Source organism: Cucurbita pepo, chromosome LG03 (genome assembly GCF_002806865.2).
Source record: "Cucurbita pepo subsp. pepo cultivar mu-cu-16 chromosome LG03, ASM280686v2, whole genome shotgun sequence".
Classification (NCBI taxonomy): domain Eukaryota; kingdom Viridiplantae; phylum Streptophyta; class Magnoliopsida; order Cucurbitales; family Cucurbitaceae; genus Cucurbita; species Cucurbita pepo.
The window spans coordinates 4,618,815-4,643,661 of record NC_036640.1 but is presented as its reverse complement, the minus strand read 5'-3'; the positions used below and the strand labels follow the sequence as shown (position 1 = coordinate 4,643,661).

Genomic DNA, 24,847 nt, shown 5'->3' with positions numbered 1-24,847 from the left:
TACAATTTCCAAAACCGATACAAATCACTGAACTCGGTAACAAGTTTGTGATCATAAAGATTGGAACTTCAACGAAGATTCCAAAACTCATCGCTTCTACTGCTCTTCTTCGCCAAAAAATTCACGCACCCATTGCTGTTTCTTCTTCCAAAATCACGTATATAAGGGGTTTCTTCTGATCAATCAGGGCCTCCGTCTGCGTTCAATTGCCAACGATGGGGTTGGGTTCCCTTGCTTCCAGAGTTCTCAGGCCTTCTTCCACGCTTCTTGCCTCCCGAAACCCTAGAATTCTCCTCCATTTTCGACCCATTGTCTCCACCACTGAGCTTCACAACGCTGATGCCTCCCCCGCCCAACCCCAGGCCGATCCTGCCCCGCCTCCTCCTCGGACCCCCGTCGGTGGCGCTCGCGTCCATTTTTCCTCTCCTGAGGACGCCATCGAGGTCTTCGTTGATGGGTACCCTGTCAAAGTCCCTAAGGGTATGACGGTTCTTCAGGCCTGTGAGATCGCTGGGGTTGACATTCCTAGATTTTGTTATCACAGTCGTCTCTCGATCGCTGGGAATTGCCGTATGTGTCTTGTTGAAGTCGAGAAATCCCCCAAGCCCGTTGCTTCCTGCGCCATGCCCGCTCNTTTTTTTTTTTTTTTTTTTTTTTTTTTTTTTTTTTTTTTTTTGCAATTTGTCTTTGTGTTGGATTTCTAACATAGGACGAGTTAATTGACTTAGCTTGATTATAGCTTTCGTAGGTTTCAATTATGTAAATTGATGAAGGATTAATTGACATCTGCCTGTTGTGCATATGATATCCTGTTTGTTTATGTGTACGATTAGAGCAATCGCCGTTTTCTAGCGTTCTTTTCTCGTTTTATCTTGTGCTTGACGTTGTTCTTCCGCTATCAGGGTCATTAAGACAGTATCGGTGTTTTTCTTTCTGGATATAACTTTGCTATTGCATACTCCACCTTTTCTGGTTGAGTTTGTTTCATTTCTATGTTTATCGTGTGGGTGATTATTTGCTTATGTGCAGGATACTCTGTTTCATCCATTTAAGGCGATACTGAGATTCTTAAAAGGGTTTAGTTTTCGAATTGTTATATGGCTTATGCGGTGTAATCTTGAGTGATGAATGAGATAATAATTTCAGAATGGTAGCTCTTTGTCTTATCTATCTGAAAGGATGCATGGTTTGTTTTTGTGTGGAAAAGGTAGTAATTTATCTGAGTAATCTCCTTTCTAGGAATGAAAATTAAGACTGATACCCCACTGGCAAAAAAGGCTCGAGAAGGAGTAATGGAATTCTTGTTGATGAATCATCCATTGGATTGCCCAATTTGTGATCAGGGTGGAGAATGTGATCTTCAGGATCAGTCTATGGCATTTGGGTCTGATCGTGGGCGGTTTACTGACGTGAAGAGATCAGTGGTTGACAAGAACCTTGGTCCTCTAGTGAAAACTGTAATGACACGATGTATTCAGTGTACCAGGTCAGATTTTGTAGCTTACACATTCTCTGGAGGAAAATTATTTGATTTAAAGCTTTTTTTTTTGGGAACTTCAAATGGAATAATTTCAACGTAAGTAGTTACATGAAAATTGAATTTGGAACATTTGTCTAAGAGTTCTTTGTTTGAATAGCCATACCATGTAAAGTGTCTGGCTTCTAAGAAGGCAATATTTGAATGCTTAGCATTTTGTTTTTCCTTCTATATATCTGAGTAGAACTCTACTAGTTGCTTATCAAGTTATCATAGAACTCCAAATAGATTTATTTACTCTTTCATCAAGTAGCAACTCCTCTCGCTTTTGTTTCTTGAATAATAGTCGCTTGAGATTCATCTTTTGATTGTTTCATCTACTACAAATTTTCTAATCACCCGTAGGTCCTTCCTGGTATTTCCATGAGTATATTACTTGTTACTCTACGAGAGGTTTTAACATGCTCATTGTCTGCATGATTAACTTAGAAATAAGATTTTTAGCCTCTGCAACTTCAGAATTCTTCTGCCATTCATATCCCCCCCCCTCTCTTTGCTTCTAAAACTTATAAAAATGTTCACAAAATATCACTCTCTTTTTTAATGATCGTGAGTATTGTCCCGATTTGTTTAGCACACATTTGCCAATCTGAAGAGACAATTTGGAGAATATTTATTTTTTTTACTTGCCCCGATGACCACTAGGACATAGATTTTTCCAGATTTACAAGCTATAAAAAGTGGCTTTCAAGATCAATTTATTTTTTCAAAATTTGGATACGATCTCAATGTATATATATTTTGTAAATTTTATAACTATACAATGATACTATTAGTATAAAAGCTCAATTTTTAAAGATACTAGAAGTAAAAAAGATTAGTAAACAAGCTAGAATTATCTGGGCCAACACTGTGGTGGCCTTACTGTGGAGCATATGGTGCATAAGAAACAAAAAAGTTTTTCAAGTGAAAGACTCACCTTGTGATGTTTTTCTGAACCTTGATGGGGACGTGGAATTTTGCTTCTACTTGGTCTCTAATCTCAAAAGTTTTTTGTTTATATAATTGATCCTAATCTTTGCCAGTTAGAAATCCTTTCTGTAATCCCCTTGGTTGGTGGGAATGCCTCGTCTCCTTTTTGTACTTTAAAAATAATACTTCTTTTTTAATAAACAGAAAATTATGAACATTAATGTTTATTAACGCTGCTCTAGTTCTGGTTTTTCTGTAACTGGTCTAACATTCTATCATTACTAAAATATCTGATTTGACGAACAATTTTCCTTCCTTCAGGTGTGTGAGATTTGCTACAGAGGTTGCTGGGGTACAAGATCTAGGCATGTTGGGTCGTGGTAGTGGTGAGGAAATTGGGACTTATGTCGAAAAGCTAATGACTAGTGAGCTATCGGGGAATGTCATTGATATTTGTCCAGTGGGAGCATTGACCTCAAAGCCTTTTGCGTTTAAAGCCAGGAATTGGGAATTGAAGGGTACAGAGACTATTGATGTTACTGATGCCGTTGGATCCAACATTCGAATTGACAGCCGTGGTCCAGAGGTTATGCGTATCGTGCCTCGGTTAAATGAGGTAGCTTTTGGATCTTTCATACCTAGTATGCTCACTTACCTGTGCCAATTGTATATCTCTATGAAATGCCCATTTGCTGAAGCTGAAGAATGTATTTTGCATTTTTGTGATTGACTACTAACTTTGTTGTTTGTCTCTTTTTTCTTTCATGTGATCCTGTCTGTAGGAAAGAACTTCTCAGTATAAATAAATGGAAGTTAAGAAAAGCAGGGGCTATGCCCCAAACACCAAGTGGCTCTTTGTAGAGAAGATCTTTTGACGTTTATCCTTGTGAAAAAGAAAATTTTTTCTCTAGGGAGAGAGACTTACTCTAATAGAAACGGTCCTTGGTGGAATCCCAATTTATATCCCATCTTCTTTTAGGATCTGAGTGGTGGTGTGCAAATCCCCGGGAAGACTTGTGAGAAACTTCTTATGGGAAGGGATAGAGGAAGGAAAGGGTTCACATTTGGTGGATTGAGACTTGGTGGCTAGACTGATGGAGTTTGGGAGTTAGGTATAAGGAATTTAAGGGCGTGCAACAATGCCTTGTTGGTTTAATGGTTGCCGTGCTTCCCTTGGGAGCTTGATATTTTATGGCATAAGGTAGTCATGATTAAACAACGGTCCCATTTCTACAAATCGTTTTCAAGGTGGTTTCAAAAGGTACTATCAGAAAGTTGTGGAATGCTATTTTTGATCTTTCTTCTCTCAGTTTTGTTTATTGTTTAGTGGAAATGGGATGAATACTTATCCGGGGAAGATAAGTGGTTGGGGATAGACTTCTTTGCGCTTTATTTCCTCGTCTTTCCCTTCCATCTACCTTAAAATTTCACTCTGTGGCTTCCATCCTTTTTCTGGGCACTCTTCGCCCATTTCCATGGTTGTTGTTGACCTGTCTGATAGGAAGTCATCCATTGTGGCCTTTTTATCTCCTTTGGGTTATTTTTCTCTTTTTGAGGGCAGAAAAGACTCATGCCTGTGGGACCGTAGTCATTTTGAAAGGCTTTGCTATAGCTATTTCTTTTGATGTTGGGTGACTCTTTTCCTTCAAGTCACCCATCTTTTCCTTGCTTTGGATGGTCAAAATCTCGAAGAAGGTAAATTTTTTGTAAGACAGTTGCTCTATGGCAAAGTTCATGCCTTAGATCGTGTTCAGAGGAAGACCCCCAATCGATTGGGCTCCTATGATGTATCCTTTGTAGGGAGCAGCCGAGAATCTAATTCTAGATCACCTTGTATGATCTTGTGAATTCGGTAGATCAGTGTGGAGCGGTTTTTTTTGAAACGTTAACTAGAGTGAGTAGTTCTTTGGTGAAGAAGTTCTTCCTCCCCATTCTGTGAAAAGGGTCACTTGTTGTGGTGTGCTTGTTTTTGTGCTATTTTATGGTGTCTTTTTTTCTTGTTTAGGGGGAAGTGAACAATATAACTTTTAGAGGGATTGAGAGGCCTGGGGTGATGTATGGTCCCTCGTTAGATATCACATATTCCTTGAGTCTCTGTTTTTTACAGTTTTTTAGAACTACAATAGGTTTTATTTTGATTGATTGGAGACCATTTTTGGGGTAACTAGGTTCCTCTTTTGGTTTATTATTTCTTTCAATCGATCTATGAAAGTGTGGCTCTGTTTAAATGATCATTATTAATTTAGAACAGCGATTACTCCCAATATGAGATATAATTTACAAATCTTGAAAATCCCCCATCATAGTAACGTCATCAAAACTTTGACCAAGGAAATTGAGTAGATTCATATTAAAGGAACAAAAGGACAGTTTGCTTTTCCTTTTGATTGATGGCTGTTTGAACCTCTTGGGGAGGCTTGCAAGATTTTGAACATCAAGTTTGCATTAATTCACCAATTACTTTCCACTAGACTCGCAATATTTGAACACATCAAATTGATGCATAACTTCCCCAATTACGATTTGCAGGATATTAATGAAGAATGGATATCAGACAAGACTCGCTTTTGTTATGATGGTCTCAAGAGGCAGAGATTAAACGATCCCATGATCCGTGGTGCTGATGGACGCTTTAAGGCTGTCAGCTGGCGTGATGCCCTTGCCATCGTTGCTGAAGCTGCCCATCAGGTTAAGCCTGAGGAAATTGTTGGAATTGCTGGAAAACTATCTGATGCAGAGTCTATGATTGCTCTGAAAGATCTCTTAAATAGGTTGGGATCCAATAATGTATGGTGTGAAGGAAATGGACCACAACCTAATGCGGACCTGCGTTCAGGGTATATGATGAATTCTGGTATTGCTGGTCTTGAGAAAGCAGATGTCTTTCTTTTGATTGGTACTCAGGTACTTTTATAACCTTATCAACTTCTTCTGGTGACTTACTATATTCAGCTTGTGTTTGATATAGTTGCTTTATAATATTGTTATTTTTAGAACTTCAAAGGTGTAACTAGTTTATTTTGATCTATTAACTTACAATCCGCATCACTATCACTAGTCTGTTAGTATATTGTTCTATTGATCTGTGGCAATGAAAATCACATTAATCTTCTTTCTGGTCTCCTGAACTCTCTCAATATATTTCTGATAACGTGCGTAGATCACGTATGCTTGTGGATTATTGTGAGATAAGATCTAGTTGGGTTGATGTTATTATGTGTTTAAGTATCATCCTTTGTGCCTCACTATTTCAAACTAAACTGCCAGCCAAGGGTTGAAGCTGCTATGGTGAATGCAAGAATTCGAAAGACTGTAAGAGCAACTCATGCTAAAGTTGGTTATGTTGGCCCATCTACTGAATTCAACTATGATCATGAGCACCTTGGAACAGGACCTCAGGCACTTATTGACATAGCTGAGGGTCGCCATCCCTTCTGCTCGATCCTAAAAAATGCCAAAAATCCAGCTATCATTGTTGGTGCTGGTCTTTTTGAAAGAAAGGACAAAGATGCAATCTTTTCTGTAGTTGAAAACATTGCGAAACTAAATAATGTGGTCAGACCTGACTGGAATGGTTACAATGTATTGCTTTTGAATGCTTCCCAGGCTGCAGCCCTTGACCTTGGACTCGTGCCAGAATCAGTAAATAGCATTGAGTCTGCAAAGTTTTTGTATTTGATGGGAGCCGATGATGTGGACTTGGAGAAGGTTCCAAAGGATGCTTTTGTGGTTTATCAAGGACACCATGGGGACCGAGGTGTCTATCGAGCGAATGTCATTCTCCCTGCAGCAGCATTTAGCGAGAAGGAAGGAACCTATGAAAATACCGAAGGCTGTGCCCAACAAACATTGCCAGCTGTACCAACAGTTGGTGATGCACGAGATGATTGGAAGATAATTCGTGCTCTTTCTGAGGTTGCTGGTCTGCAGTTGCCATATGATTCCCTCGGGGCTATAAGGTCCCGGATAAGGACTGTGGCCCCAAACCTCTTGCAGGTGGATGAGAGAGAGCCAGCTACATTTTCTGCTACAATTAAGCCTGAAAGCACCCAGAAGATGGACATGGCTGATTTTGGCAGTACCATCGAAAACTTCTACATGACCGACGCCATTACAAGGGCATCGAAAATCATGGCACAATGCAGTGCGTTGCTGACTAAAAAGTGAGATTTTCTTCATTATTTAGTGTTGTAAGATTTACTCTTCTGCCCCTTTCCCCATGTTTTTTGGGATTTTTTGTTTAATCGAAGTCTGTGCAAGGCTTCTCTTCTTATTAGACCAGATGTCTGGAACGCCCTCTAGTGCTGCTAATAATGGTGACCAGGCTTTATTTGTTTCGCTGTAACATGTTTTTGCAATGGGAAACCATTTCCGTGAACAATGTCATTTGAAGTTTGGTTCTTCAGCATTGTTTTCTTATAAAGAGATAACTTTCTTCATGCTTACACTTTTTGTATTTAGGATTCAGTGGCATTAGAGTCAACTGTGGAAAGAAAAACTAACCGATACTTCGATTTAGTCTTTATATCGTTTGCAGATGGGCCGACTCGTGCGACATCATGTGAGAGATATTGAAATGGTAAGAATGAGAGTTTTTGTTGCATTATACAGTACTAGGACAAGTTTGATGATATTGCAATCTATCAATGTATCATACTTGATACATGGTGGTATCTATGGGGTTAGCTATTCGATTACTGATATGGTAATCCTAGAGGTAAAGTTATTCCTTCCCGAGGTATTCGACGAGGTGATCATTTCTCGTTATTCCTTCCTAAGGTATTCGACGAGGTGATCCCCACACCCTTTCTATTCATCTTGGTATCTGACTGCCTTTGTCAACTAATGTCTCATGGTGCTTGTCTGCTTAAATCATTAGTATTCTTGAGTTGGCTTTGGGTCTGAATATTAATCTTTCGAAGAGTGAGTTGGTAGTCTATTTCTTTCTCGCATGATTCATGGCTTAGTTATGGAGTCATCTCCTTGTGTAGTATGTGTGCTGCAAGCTCAGAGACATCTGAACACCTTTTTGCTCACTGAAGATGATTATCAAACCAAACCCGTATTTTTTACGATCATACCATCAATGGTGATACGAGAATGATCGTGATGATGTTGTTTTTGTGGAGGTGGACGATCTAAACGATGAGCTTCATACACAGGTGCATGCCCAGTTATTCAACTACTCATACTTTGATTTGAAACATTGGTACAAAAAGTATTCTTGCATTTGAAGTTTTGGTTGTTTGAATACATGTTGAAAGTGGAATTGGTGAACAAACCTTTGATTACAATTTAGAATGGGCATAAAGTTTTCAAACCAAGTTGGTGGAACAAAATGTGTCGGATTCTATATTTTGTATTTCTCTTTAAGTAAAAGTAACATCAAAGTGATACAAATGTTGGTATAGTGATAATATCGGCTTACTCGATGGACCAGATATTACCAGAAAAAAGTTCAATTATGTAGTGCCAATTATCATCTCAAATGTCGATGGTCCTAGCGAAGAAGATGTTTGAATCCTTTATATTACAAATAATTCATTATCACAATAATAGAAATAAGAATGTATGATAAACAAAATATGAATGTGATCGTAAACATTGAATCGAGACAAATATATTATTATTCATAGTTTATGTCCATCAAAATTATTGTAACATTTATTGAATCCCAAAAGCATATCACTCACATGAACTAAATATTGAAGACCATAATCTTATGAGACATGATGAGTATCTCTCCTTCCCACCAACACTCCTTTGTGTGTATAATCATGTGAAGCTCCATTCCATTTTGTCTTCCATTTTGTGAACAACTTTAAAGGCCAAGTTACAAACGCCCATTTTGTGTGTTTTGTTCTCAATCTTAACAAAACTTTAATTTGATTACGTTATAAATTCTCGGACCATTAAGATGCTACAAACGAAAACTCTTAAATCGAGGCATTTCAAGTTAAAGTACTAGAAATGCTTGAACGCTGTCTAGCTCTTTCCGGCCTTAAGCCCTAATTCCTTCTTGAATTCCGTTGGTTTCATATTTCTTCATCAGATTCACTCGAGTTTCTCGATAATTTCTTTAAAACTTCTATTTGTTCAATCCTATAGTATAAGGATACATGCTTGAAAATAGCAGATAAATTATCAAAACGAACAATAAGTAAATTCTAAAAATAACTCACAAATTACGCTATCAACCTTTGAATTGATCTTTTCAATTCACTTCGACTACCTTGAAAGCAACCGTTCCAATGAACACGGTGTAATTAAATGGAGAATTTAAAGATTTATATTCATTTGACACATGAATTGGGCGACCAAAGTGGTCCAAGACAGGTACCTTAAAAAGACAAAGAACAAGTGAAGGTAGGAGCTTATCTACACTATTCATTATGGGTCCAAACTTAGGAACATTATTATCGTTTTAGAGTTTTTTTAAGTGTCTTTTCAAACGCGTTTTTAAGAGTCAAAGGGTATACATGAAAGTGTCTAAAATCATCTAAAACAGGTAGAGTTAGAGAGATTCAATGTCTTACTCTCTTGGTCGAGGCTGTATGTCTTAATCAGTTGAGTTTGTTCATATCGAAAAAATTAAAAGAAAAAAAAAATTAAGCTTGTCCTCTCCCCTTGTAATAGAACAATTCACTGTGAAATCCCACCTCAGTTGAGAGGGAAACAAAACATTTCTTATAAGGATGTAGAAGCTGACGGTGATACGTAACGGGTCATAGCAAGCAATCTCTGCTAGCGGTGAGCTTTGACTATTATAAATGGTATCAGAGCCAGTAACTCGACGATGCAAAGCACTAGTCGGAGTAGGACTAAATCCTCTCCATACTAAACACGCTTGAAAATCATGAGGCTAACGGCGATACATAACGGGTCATAGTGAACAATATCTACTAGCGGTAAGTTTGCTCTGTTACACATACGTGCTTTTTCCTTTCGTTTAGTAAGGTAATAAGTTGTAAGCGAGATAAGAACGAGTTTTTTCCCGAAAAACCAGCTTTAGGACCACCAACAAATAAGAGGTATTGTCGCGACCGCAAACCGAGTTAGTGAGTCGCTTTCGGTTTAGTTTATAGTCATTGCTAATTTTTCAACAAAACAGAGAATCTGTTGAATAAAGGTGTAGCAAATTAATGCACAAAATAATGTTTTAATTAAGCATAATTGAAGTGATTAAAGTTAAACACGCGTTGATCTATACATTATCTCAGTTTTACAATTAATTAAATAAATAAATAAAACAAATAAAAGTAATAGCTTTAAAAAATATCTTCCATTTTTTATTTGATGAACTTTTATTATATTCAAATTTTTTTACGTTTTCCTAAATTCTATTTAAAACCCTAAACTTCCCATTTTTAATATTATTTAAATGAATGTTTCTTTATTTTGTCTTTAAATTTAAATATTTAAATATCTATTTTAATATTTTATTAAATATGAAATTACATGTATATAGATTGGATTAAAAAAATCTTTAAACCAATAAAAAAAAATTTAGATTGATTAGATTAGTTACTGGACCTACTTGAACAGAGTTTATAACCCAAACCAAGCCAAGCCAGCCGTCTATTTTTAAATTGGGTTAGATTTTTTTTTTAATTATTTACAAAAATCCTACTAATTTACCCTACATATTATAATAATAACTAAAACCTCTATAATTCAAATATCAAACATTTGCATAATCAAAATTGATTATAAGCGTTAAATATTCTTAATCTTTTAAAAAATAAGGTAGGGTTGAGTTGGATTATAACCATATTTTTAAGTTGGTCGGGTTGTCCCAACCAAAAAAATGTAAACCTCAAACTAAACTAAATATATACTTTTATAAAAATTCTAACCGAGCCTTTATAGTTTGGATGGAGTAGTTTGAGTTAATCGAATTATCAAGTATATGAACNTTTTTTTTTTTTTTTTTTTTTTTTTTTTTTTTTGATAGTTTGATTCTCGAATTAAAAAAATACATATACCCATTAAATAATTTTAAAATGAAAAGTATTTAAATTAAAGTTGGAAAAAAAAAATTATACATAAAGTGAGCTATCAAAATAAATTTGAATATTATATTTATTTCGTTTTATTTGTTTGTTTAATTTAAAATATAATATTATATAATATGTATGGTTTGTAGTGTTCTAAGTCATCAATAATAGAAGACGTGCATCACATAGATTCCATAAACCATATCATATAATATATATTATATATGTATTGATGGTAACTATATTCCTACGACATTTTTTAAAGTGTGAAACATCTTCCTAATAGATATGTTTTAAAATTATGAAACTGACACGATACGTAATAGGTCAAAGTAAACAATATCTGCTAACAAACGTCAAACTCCAAGAATTAAAATAAAAAATTTCAAAGTTCAAGGATATAATTGAAACCAATCCCACCTAACGAGTATTTTTTAATAATTTAATCTAAATTCAAACCGTCGTTGTTCTAAAAGAGACAAAACATGATGGGTTACTTTAACAAAATTTAATATTAATAAAAAAAACGACAATATTTGAATGTTTAGAAAATTAAGTAAAGATTCTATTCACCAACCTAACTCATGTAAGCCTCCCAATTAAACCCAAATTTAATTTTGTTTAAAGTATAGCCTACTTTAGATTAGGTTCTAACAATATAATATATTTTCAATATATTTCAAAAATGACAAAGTTCAACCTACCCAAATTTAATTAATAAAACATCCCTCTTAAATAGGGATGTCATAATCTACCAAAAATAATAATAATAATAATAATAATAAAAATCGACTCATTCAACATTTTTCTTTAATTATTACATATTAAAAATCAGATAGACACTATACGTTAGTTTAAAAGAACTCTACCGATAAGGTAGATCTTCCTTTTCATTGACTCAATCATAAGAATTCTAAAGTTAAACGTGCTTCGATTTGAGCAATTCCACGTTAGGTGATCTTTTGAAAAATTTCCTATAAAGGAAACATGTGAGTGAGAACAAAGCATGTTAGAAGAACTCGTGTTACTACGTGGAGACAGTTCTTTTCTCTTAGCTTAGTGTTATATAGTAAAGCTATATATATATATATGACATATAAAGTAAATTGTCGTAAATAGCTATGTATAGTAAAAAGCTATATCCGGTAAAATTATATAGGGTAGATAGTTATACATAGTAGATAGTTATATCTGGTAAAGCTATATATATAGTAAGTTGAACTATATTTTTCTGTACTTTCTTGTATTCTCTCCTACACATCATCAATACAAATTCTTTAGCCAATATTCTGGTTGCATTTTTGTGTTCATCTAGATCGAGTGTGTGCGCTGTTGTGCGACCCTAACAATTATAACTCATTACTACTTAAAATAATTTAGGGTGGATTATTATCATAGTTATAATCAATCAAATATCATAACTTTCATTAGCTAAATCGATAACAAAACACAAAAATTAAATGTGACACCCGAGTAGAGGAGTGGTTAATGAATGAACCGATACCACATATGAATGAAAGCAATATTGAGGATAGAATGACTAAGAAAAACTTAAAGAAAATGAAAGTTACGACCAATACCAACAAGATGCACATTCCTTTTCAGTAGATCAATCATAGAAACTTCATGATCCTCTTAGAAATTTGCCGAGATGCATGCGAGTGAAAATAAAGCATGTTAGATGTTGAAAGGACTCGGGTTGGTCTGTTGGGATAAAGTCGAACCCGAATATATTAATGAAAAAACTTAGGTAATTGAAACTATTTATTGAATTTAAAAGTTTTGAGTTCAATGAACCAAAATTAAAGTTCTCAAAAAGAAAATATATGAACATGTGTAGGAGTGTGATTATGGGAAAAAGGGAATAGGGTTTGTTCATAGTATGGGGATGATATTTTAAAACTAATTAAAACAGAAAATTCCAAAACAAAAAACAAAAAAACAATTTCATTTTAAAGTGGACACGACAGTGGTTTTTCACAAACCTTCGAAAATTGTTTGGCATCTTTGGAACATGTCATAAGAGTAATGTGAAGCTTTGGTCTGTTTTTATGTCATCTATTAATTACTCATCCCGTGATCCCTTTGCTCTCGTGATCCTTCCTTACTTTCTTTCCAAAACAAAATCTACCATTTGAAATAGTAAAATATTCCACGAGAAGAAGGGTATTTCAGTAAATCGAGATCACGTTCGAATGAGAATCAGAGAGTTCATGATAATATGTAATTATTGTTAAGAAAACCTTAATAAAATTAACGGCGTGCACTTTGAAACAACTCTATGTTGAAAGGATTTTGTGTTGGTTTATTGGGATCGTCTTCGTAATTTAAGACAAGTTGGTGGCATGACCAAATTTATGAAGGATGCAAGAGAGTGTCGAAACCGTCAGATGTTGAATTTAGAATCTTGATGTAATTAGTTCGATTTGACTCAATTTGAGTGACAAACCGAAAATTCAACCATCTAGCATATCAAACAAACATGAAGAATCGAGTCAAACGGTCACATGGAGCAAATTGAACCACTCCAAACCGACAGTTCAATCAATTCAGTTTGATGATATAGGTGAATATGCGAAAGAGATTTCAAATATCAATACCGTGATATGGGTTGAAGAGGAGAACGAAACATTCCTTATAAGTTTAGAAATCTCTCCAATGGATGAGGCTAACGACGATACATAACGGGATAAAGCGAACAATATATGCTAACAGTGGGCTTGGGCTGTTACAAATTTATTAGAGCCAAACATCAGATGGTGTGCCAGTGAGAACGTTGAGCCTCCAAGAAATGGATTTTTGTGAGATCCCGACCTAAAAGCCTCTACTAGTATATATGTTTATACTTTTTAAAACAAGATCAAATATTTATTACTTATTATATTTACATTAATGATTTTTTTTAACTATATAATAGAAATTTCAATTTATTAATCTTCACGTCAATGTCGAATTCATATGAGAATACAGACGAAAATGTCGATAAAGTCACGAAAATATAAACCCGTAATGAAGGAGATATTAAAAAAGCTACTTTATTAATAACTAAAAAAACTAAAAGTAGTAATTAATTTGTGGAAGTACAAAATCCAAAGGAAAGAAATAAAATCGTGCCTTTTCGTTTTCATAGGTAACTTTATTGCATGCAAAAGAAGACGTGTGTGAGGAACCATACAAAAAACAAGTCCTTATCATTTCTCTAGAACCATCCACACGCCTACAAATTGAGAGAGCTCAAACTTTAGCGGACCCCGACTTCCACTTGACCTCAGATGTTTGAATCTTCATACTTCCTTTGTGGTAATAGAAAAAAGTCGTTGAGTCAGAAACCGTCTATAAAATTAAGAAATTATATGTTAGTATAACGACACGCTTTTTATACTGAAAACAAGATCGTCACTACATGTATGACATGACTAAAACAGGTGGAAAAGACCCATTTAAAATATTTTATAAAACGTGTCATGGACTTAACTTTCAAAAATAAATACCTTAGAACAACATAGTCGTAAATAGGAAAGCTGAAAAACCCTGAATTTGTTTCTCTCTCCAACCAATGTGGGATCTCACTATCCACCAACACTGGGTAGGAGAGATTTCCACACTCTTATACAGAATGTTTGGTTCCTTTCTTCAACGTCCTACTAGCACACCGCTTGATGTATGACTCTGATACTATGAGATCCCACATCGGTTGGAGTGGAGAACAAAGCATTTCTTATAAGGGTGTGGAAACCTCTCCCTAACAAAAACGTGTTAAAACTGTAAGACTGATAACAATACGTCTGTAACCTCAAGTCCACCGTTAGCAGATATTGTCCCCTCTGACTCCACTAACAGCCTCACAATTCTAAAACGCGTCTATTGAGTACTTTATATTATATATATATATATATATATATTATGTTTAAATGGAAGAATGAGGTGTAAAACCCACTAAATTTGTTTACAAAAAATGTGTGAAACAAGGGTTACATCTGTTCAATCTTGAACCACATTAATTTTGATGTTAACATATAATTTGTTTTCTCTCTATCTTAAATTAAACATTTATATTTAACCACAAAAATTTAAAACATCCAACTAATATCTATTTTATCTTCTCCTTTATGACAAAAAAACACGTGGCACTATTTCCTGGTCCGACCTTTTCCAAATATTCTTTTTCTTTTGTTTTTTTTCCTCTAGTTTTATAAAATATATTCTTTTTCAATTATTTATTTTATATTATAATTCAATAAATAATACACTAATTTTAAGTTTTAAAAAATAGTTTAATTTTTCGTTTTTTATATATATTTTACCACAGGTTCACAATTAATTTTTATTTAGTTACTCCTAAAAATTATTTTTAATAAAATCGAGATAATATTTTTAGTCAAATAAATAAATATAAGACGTATTTTTATGTAATTTCGATGCTCAAATTCTAAATATTTAAAATGAAAAAACACAACAATAAGACTTAAATAGTTTTTTTTTTTTTTTTTGTTTTTAATGCAAAATTTGAAAAATAAATTTGAAGATTCAAAAAGCTAGAAAATAAATATGAAATTCCACACATAAAAGTAGACTTAAAATGTTATAGAACATAACATAAAGAAATTAATTTTGTGGTTAATATAATTACATAATTTAAATATATGTTGTATAATATAAAGTATTGATATTTGAGTTATCAAGTTTTAATAGGGCCCACCCATGAACACCACTTGGCCCCACAATATTTGTTTCCATAAATAAAAAATAATACAAATATAATCTCAATTTTATTTATAAAAATAANTATATGTGTGTGTGTTAAAATAAAAATAACAAAATAAAGAAGGGGCAATGNCATATAAACAAATTATTTCAATTAATAAAGAAGGGGCAATGCAGCCAAAAGGGAAAGTAGACAAAAATAATAATTTTAATTCTAATAATAATAATAATAATACAAAAGAAAAAGTGGGAGAGAAATTAAAGGAAAAATTACCTATTTATTTATTTAAAAGAAAAAACATCCCTTCAATAGACTAGCTTTTCTATTTATTTATTTTTTATTTATCATTATTATTATTATTTTAGTATTTGTGTCATTTAATTCAAAGCTTACTAAATGTTTACATCATTATTAGCACAAAAATCAACATATATATTAAGATTAATTTGTGGATATTTATTTGTTGCATACTAAAATAATATTAGTTATCCGAACCAAAATTGGATAAAATTACATTTTTGTCCCTCGATTTTAATCTGACAATTTTATCCTTCATTGATCATCACTACCCGTACATATTATCCTCTTAGGACTTTCCCTTCCGATTCTTTCCTTAAGGTTCTAAAACGTGTCTACCAGAGAGGTTTCCATACCCTCACAAAAAATATTTAGTTCTCATCTTCAACTAACGTGGGATCTCACAGTAAAAAAGAGAAAAATATATATTTTTATTCTTAAAAACATATAAAATTATCTTTTAATTATAAAATACTAAGTTAACGGTTTACGATAAAATTGACAAAGGAACCAAAATGCTATTGATTATAAACCTCGTGGGTATGCTCCTTAACTATTACAGATAACGAAAAAAATTGGAGTAAATGATATTTAGAATCAAATAAACACATAAATAATCTCGTTCTCGTTTAAGTCACTTTCAATTTATTTTACTTCATCAAATACCAATGCAACAACTTTAGCTAACATATGAATGTAACAAATAAAACGATACATATTAAAATCGTTTTGTTGTACTAAGAGCTTGAGCTCAAAGTTCAACAATAAAGAACACTTATTTTAGCGGTTCGAAGTCTTTAAATTTGTAAATTAATATTAATTGTAATTATAATTTGATTTGATTTTAGTATTTGAAAAATAATTTCGAATTCAAATTTGACGAAGTTAAACAAAATATCAAATCAGTACTGATAGTCTCGGTGGGTCAATTGTCAATTTATAAATTATAAACGATACTCAAACTCAATTATAATTATTTAATAATATCATTTTTTTTTTTTTTTGTCGATTCCTGACGCACTTAATACTACTTTATATTATTTATGTTTATCATTTAGAAGTTAAGTCAATCATTAAGTCTCTTCTAAGCTAACGAGATAATGAACACAACAGTGAACTCACTTAACACCCGATCATTTTTTTAAATACGAATTTTATAATTTAAGTTATTTGATATTTTTATAAATAAATAAAAAAAAAAAACTTTATTTTAGTTTTTCATTAAACAGATGTTTGAATTACTCACTTTTTAAATTATAACTGATATTTTATTCACTAAACTCGAATCAATTTTATTGTTCAATTTTGTCATGTGAACTTACGATGTGAAAACAAATGTCAAATTTGCTAAATTCATTCATTCTTCCATAGTCGTTCGTGCTCCCCCTCTATTTAACCAACAAGAAATATCGAGTAAGAGTTTACCTTAATTCAACGCACTTAAATTTTAACTCGTGCAATTATTCTCCCGATTCTCTTTTAATTGAATTACATGTGAATAAATTATATATTTACAAAAACAATGATTAAAAATTACTTTTAGTTTATAAATTTATTTTTGAAATTTTAGTTTATAATATCGTAGTTTCTATATTATTAAATTTGTAACGGTTTGACTATCATGTTAATCTCGACTTGAAAAAAATCTATAAAATTAAATATTAAAATTTAATATAGAGAGTTAAATTACAAGTTTAGTCTCTAAATTTTAAAATTTTATAACTTTTAAAAGCGTTTTATTTTTTTTATTTAAATGCTTAAACTTTTAATTTTAATTCAAAATTATTAATCTTAAATACAAATCTATTGAAACTTAGTGGAATAAATTCATAAAATTGAAAAAAGTAAATTAATGGAATTTAATAGAAGAAACATTATTTGTTTTACCAAAAAAAAAAATAAATAAATAAATAAAAAAAAGAAAAAAAAAAGTATGTGTGTCTGTAAACTAATAGATGTTAACAAGTCTCCAAAGAAAACGCGTCTCTCCTTTTCCCCATTTTTGGCCTTCTTTTTTGGTGCTTTTATGCCCACCCTCTCCTCTGTTCTCTCTCTCTCTCTCTCTCTCTCTCTCTCTCTCTCTATATATATATATATATATGTAATCCTTCCCCAACCTCTGCACTTCACCAATCCCAGAAAAACCCATCAAAAAACCCACCATGCTTCTCTCTCTCTTCTATCTCTCTCTACTCTCTCTACTCTCTCTCTCCTTCTCCCACTCCCATTCTCTCTCCCTTTCCTTCCCTCTTTCTGTCTCTAAACGCCCCTCCCCTGTTTCTTCCCCTGTTTCTCCCCCTGTTTCTCCTCTCTTCTCTTCTCTCTCCTCCTACGGCTCCGTCAAGCTCCCCTTCAAATACTCCACCGCCCTTGTCGTTTCTCTTCCTATTGGAACGCCGCCGCAGCCCACGGACTTGGTTTTGGACACCGGCAGCCAGCTTTCTTGGATTCAATGTCACCGGAAACTTCATAAGAAATTGCTCAAGCCCAAAACGGCGTCGTTCGACCCTTCTCTCTCCTCCTCTTTCTCTCTCCTCCCTTGTAATCATCCTCTCTGCAAACCCAGAATTCCTGATTTTACCCTTCCCACTTCTTGTGACCAAAATCGCCTCTGTCATTACTCCTACTTCTACGCTGATGGTACCTTGGCTGAGGGTAATCTCGTAAGAGAAAAATTCACCTTCTCAAATTCCCGTACTACCCCTCCTGTCATCCTTGGCTGTGCTCAAGCCTCCACTGAAAACAGGGGTATTTTGGGAATGAATACTGGACGTCTCTCCTTCGTCTCCCAAGCCAAAATCTCCAAATTCTCCTACTGCGTTCCCGGTCGAACTGGACCGGATTCAACCGGCCTGTTCTACCTTGGCGACAACCCCAATTCTGCCCATTTCAAATATATATCCTTGTTGACTTTCCCCAAAAGTCAACGCTCCCCGAATCTCGATCCACTGGCGTACACCCTCCCATTGAAGGGCATAAAAATAGCCGGGAACCGTCTCAATATCTCGTCGGCCGTTTTCAAACCGGATAGGAGCGGGTCCGGTCAAACCATGATTGACTCCGGTTCGGACCTCACTTACCTAGTGGACGAAGCGTACGAGAAGGTTAAAGAAGAGATAGTCAAATTAGTGGGGCCCTTAATGAAGAAAGGGTACGAATACGCCGCCGTGGCCGACATGTGTTTCAACGACGGCGAGACGGCGGAGGTGGGTCGGAGGATTCGCGACATGTCGTTCGAGTTTGAGAATGGGGTGGAGATTTCGGTGGGGAAAGGAGAGGGGGTTTTGACGGAAGTGGAAAAAGGAGTGAAGTGTGTGGGGTTTGGACGGTCGGGAAGGCTTGGAATTGCGAGTAACATAATCGGAACCGTCCATCAGAAGAACACGTGGATAGAATATGATTTGGCCAATAGGAGAATAGGGTTTGGTGGAGCCGACTGTAGCAGATTGAAGTGATGATGGACGATGAAGATTTCTACACGTGTTAGGGTTTGTGGAGGGTTCTGGAAGATGTTTGTATAATCATCATATTTTATTGAGTTGTGTGTATATAAATATGTGTGTATATAGTTTCATACTTCATATAATAAAACAAAAATTTGTTCCTCAGACTACTTATAATAAGGTTATAATATAAGGTTTATTAATGAACAATATGATTTAATTAGACATAATAAGGTTATAATATAAGGTTTATTAATGAACAATATGATTTAATTAGACATATAATATAAGGTTTATTAATGAACAATATGATTTAATTAGACATATAATATAAGGTTTATTAATGAACAATATGATTTAATTTGGGTGGGAAGCAAAAGACATCTTGGTGTTCAAAATTAATTCTGATCCTATCTGCCGACCTAAACAAATCCCACAAAAGAATTAAAAAAATAATAAAAATTAATATATATATATATATATATATATATATATATATTTAAAATAATAATAAATAAATAAACCATTAACCTGAATTATTCCCGACACACACATGATTAGATATGTTGGGGTTCTTGCTCCATGTTTACGTTTGACACGTGGCACTTCCTAACATATTTCCTTCCATTCACTTCTTTTTAGGTTTTTTATTTACTTTTTTAAAGTGTTATGTGTTTCTATTTATGCATCAATTTTTNAATTTGCGTCTACACTTCTTCTTTCATTCGGTTACTTTTTTTTTTACTCTTACTTTTACTGTGGTCAAAAGAATTACCATGAGTGAGATGATCGGAGTCGGGACACTATATGAGCAAGATTGAAGCGAGGAAAGTTTATAATTCACTTCAAAATATTTATAAATTTGTTATAGAAATGACGGTAGAGAATATTTTTTTTAATTATTTATATAATGTTTTAATTTGTATTGGATTAAGATCAAGTAATTATTTGTGTCCATGTTCGATACATATGTATAAACTTGTGTTGGAGTTTAGTCGGAAGGAAGATGGTGAATAAAGGTGTATGAAATCGAAAACTCGAACAGTACAAACAACTATTTCTACTGAACAAAATCACGTATCTTATACCTAAAGTAGATACAATATGAAATGGTTTGGTAAAGACCACTCCTTTCTTAACGATATAATGAAACTCGAATCCTTAGTCGATGACAGATCGAGTCACATCATTGCTATATGTATTGACATAGGAAACGAGCGCATCTAAACTTTTTTGACTATACGAAGTCAAAAGAATAATTAAATGTAAATTTGATGATGAAGTGGAAGAAAATTAAATGGATTGTATAGAAGGGCAGCTGGAAAATGGGTGAGGACGGGTAAGCAGCGACAGCGACAACGACAGGGAAAGTGGTTTTGGAGAACCCAACCAACCAACGAACAACTCGACCAACACTGTATTGGGTTACAGGTTAATATTATTCTATGTTCTTTCAAATTTTCTCTTTTAATCTTCTCATTTTAATTCACCTTTAAATTTCAATTCAGTGACGAATCTATTAACCTTTTCTTTTTATTCCATTTTGGGTTTTTTTTTTTTTTTTTTTCTCTCTTTATGAGGAATATTCTTGATAATAATTATTTTTGTGTTTGGTTAACCACGAGCGAGCGCGAGACAATTGTTCTTCTTGATTTGTCATCGTTCAAAAAGTGAGATAATTGATGATGTGTAGAATATGTTAAGTTAGATATGATGGCCTCGATATTCCTCTGCATCCCCTATGACATAGTCACATTACCTATGTTCTTTGCTTCTTAAGAGTGAATAATATTCCTACCGAACAAAACAAGTCTTTCCAACATTTTTTATCTTCATTCACATGCATCCTAGGAAAAGATCACCCCGTATAGAATTGCTCAAAGTAAAGCACATTAATCATGGAGTTCATATGATTGAATCACCGAAATAGAAAGTGCATCTTGTTGGTACAAGTAATAACTTAGTCATCTTATTTCAAGATGGCTCTCATTTAAATGTAGTATTAGTTCATTCATGTACCTCTCGTTTACTCGGGTATATATAAATTTAGAGGATATTTTTTAGAATTGCGACACATTCCCCAAAAAGCAAGTAGGGTAAAAAGAGGAGGGTTTTTGGGTTGTTTGAAATTGTAGGGTAATGGGTATGAAAATGGGAAGACTTTGCCGTCTTGTTTGAAAAATGTCTCTAAACAGTGCATTTCTTTTAGTTTTGGTCCCCAAATGAGTGTCATGACAGCCTGTTTCTTGCCTCTTCCTTTCGGCTTTGCCCTTTAGTGCTCGCCCACTTTATTTCCTTGCACAAATGGACAGGTTTTGGAGGGAAGCTGCAACGACTTTTCCCCCTCTTCTTCCATATTAGAGCTGCAAACCCAAAGTCGAACCGATCGAACCAAACCCGCTTCATATCTCTAAACTATCTTTGCCAACTAAGTCGGATCGGCTTTGGGTAGGAAGCCAATATCGAAAAAACCGAACTAGTCGAACTAAATCATCTTCATATCTCCATACTATCTTTGCCAACTGATTAGGATCGATTTTGGTTGAGTTGTAAGTTTAAAAACGAAAGAAGTAAAATGTATTTTTTAAGTTTCGGCGAGGTTTTCAAAAACATTCCTAAAAAGTAGATAGAAGAACAAAGAAATCATGTGTAGAGATAGTGTTTAGAAGCTTGATTTTCAAAAATTAAAAACTAAAACGACTTTTGAAAAATGATTCTATATTATCCTCGAGATTTGTTTAAGAGAAAAATGATATGACATATAACTTAGCAATTAGATACGTTAAAGACACTCAATATCATTTATTCTTAATGATTGTGTGGAACCATTTTTCAAAAGTTGTGGACTAGAGTATGATTTTTAAACATATAAAATTGTCTTTACCTTTATGCCATTGAATTTGATTCATATTCTTAAGTGCCCATTAGGGTACGATGCAGATGCAATTTGATAACATGCTGTTTAACTAATCTATACTTGAAAGAGAAAGATGCAGGCACATAACGTGTTTGATTCTAGTCGAGCAGACACATTTAGATATCTCCATCGTGCTAACTTTCTATATAGAGAAGTAATGCAATGATCAACCAAAAGACAAGTTTGAATTCCGCAACATACCTTCATCACCTCTTTCGACGATCCTTTAACGATTTATCGTATTCACCGACTAAAGAAGTATAATACGCGTAGTCTACTACGACCCCCTTCTCATTTCTGAGGTGAAGGAAATCTTCAGCTCTTCCACTCTTACAGTGCCCTTCCAACAGAATATTGTATGTAATGTCATCAGGAGTTACTCCTAAGTTAAGCATTGCTTCCAACAGCATATTGGCATTCTTCATCTGTCCTTGCTTGCAAAGTCCATTCATAAGCACATTGTAAGTTATCACACCAGGATTATGGCCATTTCTCTGCATCTCTTTCAGCAGCTTAAACCCTGTCTTAACATCGCCGTTCTTGCAATACCCGTCGATCACCATAGTATACGTCGCGTCGTCGGGTTTCATCCCAGCTTCCTTCATCTCCCTCAACGTCCTCTCTGCATCCATCACCCTTCCATCTCTACACAAACCTGAAATAATGGCTGTGAATGCTACATTATCAAGAACAACCCCTTCTTCATTCATACCTTTCCTAATCTCCATGGCTGATTCTAAATCTCCCTCTTTGCAGTAACCATCTATGAGTGTTGTGTAAGTGATTTTATCTGGTTTCATCCCCACCATTTTCATTTCATCAACTAGCTTCCTAGCTTTACTAACATCCCCCACTTTGCAAAGGCCATTCAAGAGTGTGTTATACATAACTAAATCTGGTTTCACTCCCATGGCTAACATTTGCTGATAAGTGTTCATGGCTGAGTCAATTCGTCCGCTCCTGCATTGCCCATCAATCAAAGCAGTGAATGTAACGTCGTTTGCCCTCAATCCTCTCTGACGCATTTCATCGAACAGTTGTTCTGCATCATCTACCTTACCTTCCTTGCATAACCCATGAATCAGAACACTGTAAGTGTAAACATCAGGATATATTCTACTCTCTTCCATGACTTTCTTCAACCTAAAACACTCATCTAAATTTCGGGATTTACAGAAACCATTAATCAAGGTATTGAAACTAACAGCTGTGGGACGAAAACCCCTCTTCCCAATTTCATCGAAGATCAACCTGGCATCTCTAATGCTTCCCTGTTTACAGAACTTATTAATCAAAATGTTGAAATACTTTACTTTAGGTGGGAATCCAGAATCCAAAATTTCCAGATAAAACGTCCAAATCGTAACAGGGGAGTTTGAATTCATCATTTTATCAAGTAAGTACTCACATCCACGAAACGGGATTTGAAAATTTCTCTTCCTGACCAACCTAAAGCACTGAATCGCATCGGATATGAACCCAGAATCCGAATACGCAATCATCAAAGCATCAAATACAAAATTCGAACAACGCGTATCTGTAATTTCAAGAATCGCGGCGAAGATCGAAGCCGCCGAGTCCTTACCTTTGCGGGAGACGAGAAATCGGACAATCGATTGTGATTCTTCGAACATTTGATGGGCGCAGAGGAAATTAGCCATAGCGCAGTAGGATTGGAGAGTGTGGCGAAAGGTGGGGACAGAAGAGAGCCAATTGAAGAAGGAGAAGAGAGAGACAGGGGAGAGAGAGAAGGGGTTATGGTTAATGAGGTCGATGAAATGGTGGGGTTTGAAGGAAGGGAGGAGCCGCCGAAGAGAAGAGGCGAGAGGCTTTGTTTCGACGTTGTTGATGGCTGTGGAGACGGCGGCGAGTACAGGATCGCCTGCCGCCGCCGGAGGCAGTGGGGAGTGCCATGTGGAGTAGCGGAAGGAAGGTTTGGAGGGGAGGGAATTGGAGAAATTGGAGAGTTTGAATGTGGAATTGGCGGCCATGGATGTGATTCGATGAGGCCTGCGAGCGCCATTAGAGGAAGAACATAATTTCAGCAGCGAGCAGTGACTGAAAAGTGGCATACTTCTATTCTCTCATTTTATACTCTCATACTTTCAAATTTCCCACCATATTTTCTTTCCCCAAAAACACTTTTTTTCTTCCCTTCCTAATAAAAGTGTTCTTCAAGCCCACATGACTAATTTCACAACGAAGCTTATTGTTCAAGATACAATTACCATTTCAAAAGTCGGTGGTTCGATCTAGTGCTCTACAATTATTGAACTTAAAAGATAAAACGTATAACCTAAAATGCATTAGCAAGTTCATTAGATAGAAGTTGATTTCTTATTAATGTTTTGTGCTCGAAATTGGTAGCTCCTATCCCTATTTCATTGATGCATATCCACAAACCAATATTTGAAGTACATTAGTATATAATAATAATAAGAGTTATGAGTTATGAGTTCAATTGTTAGTTCGATAATGAAATCTTAAAAACAATTCACCTGAATGAAGTTGTACTAAAATGTGAGTGCACAACCATGAAGGGACAGTTTACCACTGATTAAGAATAATTAATAATATTAGGGGAAATGAGAAGGAGACAAAATCATATATCTAACCTTCCAATAGCAATCCAAAATAGCTACTCAATTTTCTAGTTCAACTTTTGATTACATGAGAGATTGACAAATCATATGCAAATGGGTAGAAGCCTTCTCAATCGATACTCATCATAAACCAACCAATCGAATTACGAAAAGAACAAAATTTGAAGAATCAATCACTTAGAAAGCTATCAACCTAAGCACCGTTCGACTGATTGAGACATAGATGCCAACTCACCCAAATAATAATCGACAGAGAGGCATTGCTAAATGAATCAAACAAGTAGTAACTCTTAAATACCAAAGGAAGAGAGATGCAAACTCTTATTCCCATTGATAGGCCACTTTCAAAAATCCTAAAACATCACTAGAAATTTTCGGCTTTAAGCCTTCCTTCAATATGCAACAAGAGTTGATAACTCATTCCAAGCTACAATGT

At 34.6% G+C, this 24,847-nt stretch overlaps 3 protein-coding genes across 3 annotated transcripts; 2 read left to right on the top strand and 1 right to left on the bottom strand.

Annotated features, from left to right (window-relative positions):
• Positions 1-26: 26 nt before the first annotated feature.
• On the top strand, positions 27-6,894 carry LOC111790466 (NADH dehydrogenase [ubiquinone] iron-sulfur protein 1, mitochondrial-like). The gene is made up of 5 exons (XM_023671371.1): positions 27-633; positions 1,234-1,486; positions 2,771-3,065; positions 4,979-5,353; positions 5,717-6,894. Exons 1-5 carry the CDS (start codon positions 216-218, stop codon positions 6,614-6,616), a joined length of 2,241 nt encoding a protein of 746 aa, XP_023527139.1. The 5' UTR covers positions 27-215; the 3' UTR covers positions 6,617-6,894.
• Positions 6,895-17,522: 10,628 nt separating this feature from the next.
• Positions 17,523-19,061, top strand: LOC111789896 (aspartic proteinase PCS1-like). The gene has a single exon (XM_023670614.1). The coding sequence runs from the start codon at positions 17,611-17,613 to the stop codon at positions 18,901-18,903; it is 1,293 nt and encodes a 430-aa protein (XP_023526382.1). The 5' UTR covers positions 17,523-17,610; the 3' UTR covers positions 18,904-19,061.
• A 2,781-nt stretch (positions 19,062-21,842) lies between these two features.
• Positions 21,843-23,915, bottom strand: LOC111790015 (putative pentatricopeptide repeat-containing protein At1g09680). Its single transcript, XM_023670774.1, has one exon. The coding sequence runs from the start codon at positions 23,878-23,880 to the stop codon at positions 22,015-22,017; it is 1,866 nt and encodes a 621-aa protein (XP_023526542.1). The 5' UTR covers positions 23,881-23,915; the 3' UTR covers positions 21,843-22,014.
• Between the last annotated feature and the right edge of the window lie 932 nt (positions 23,916-24,847).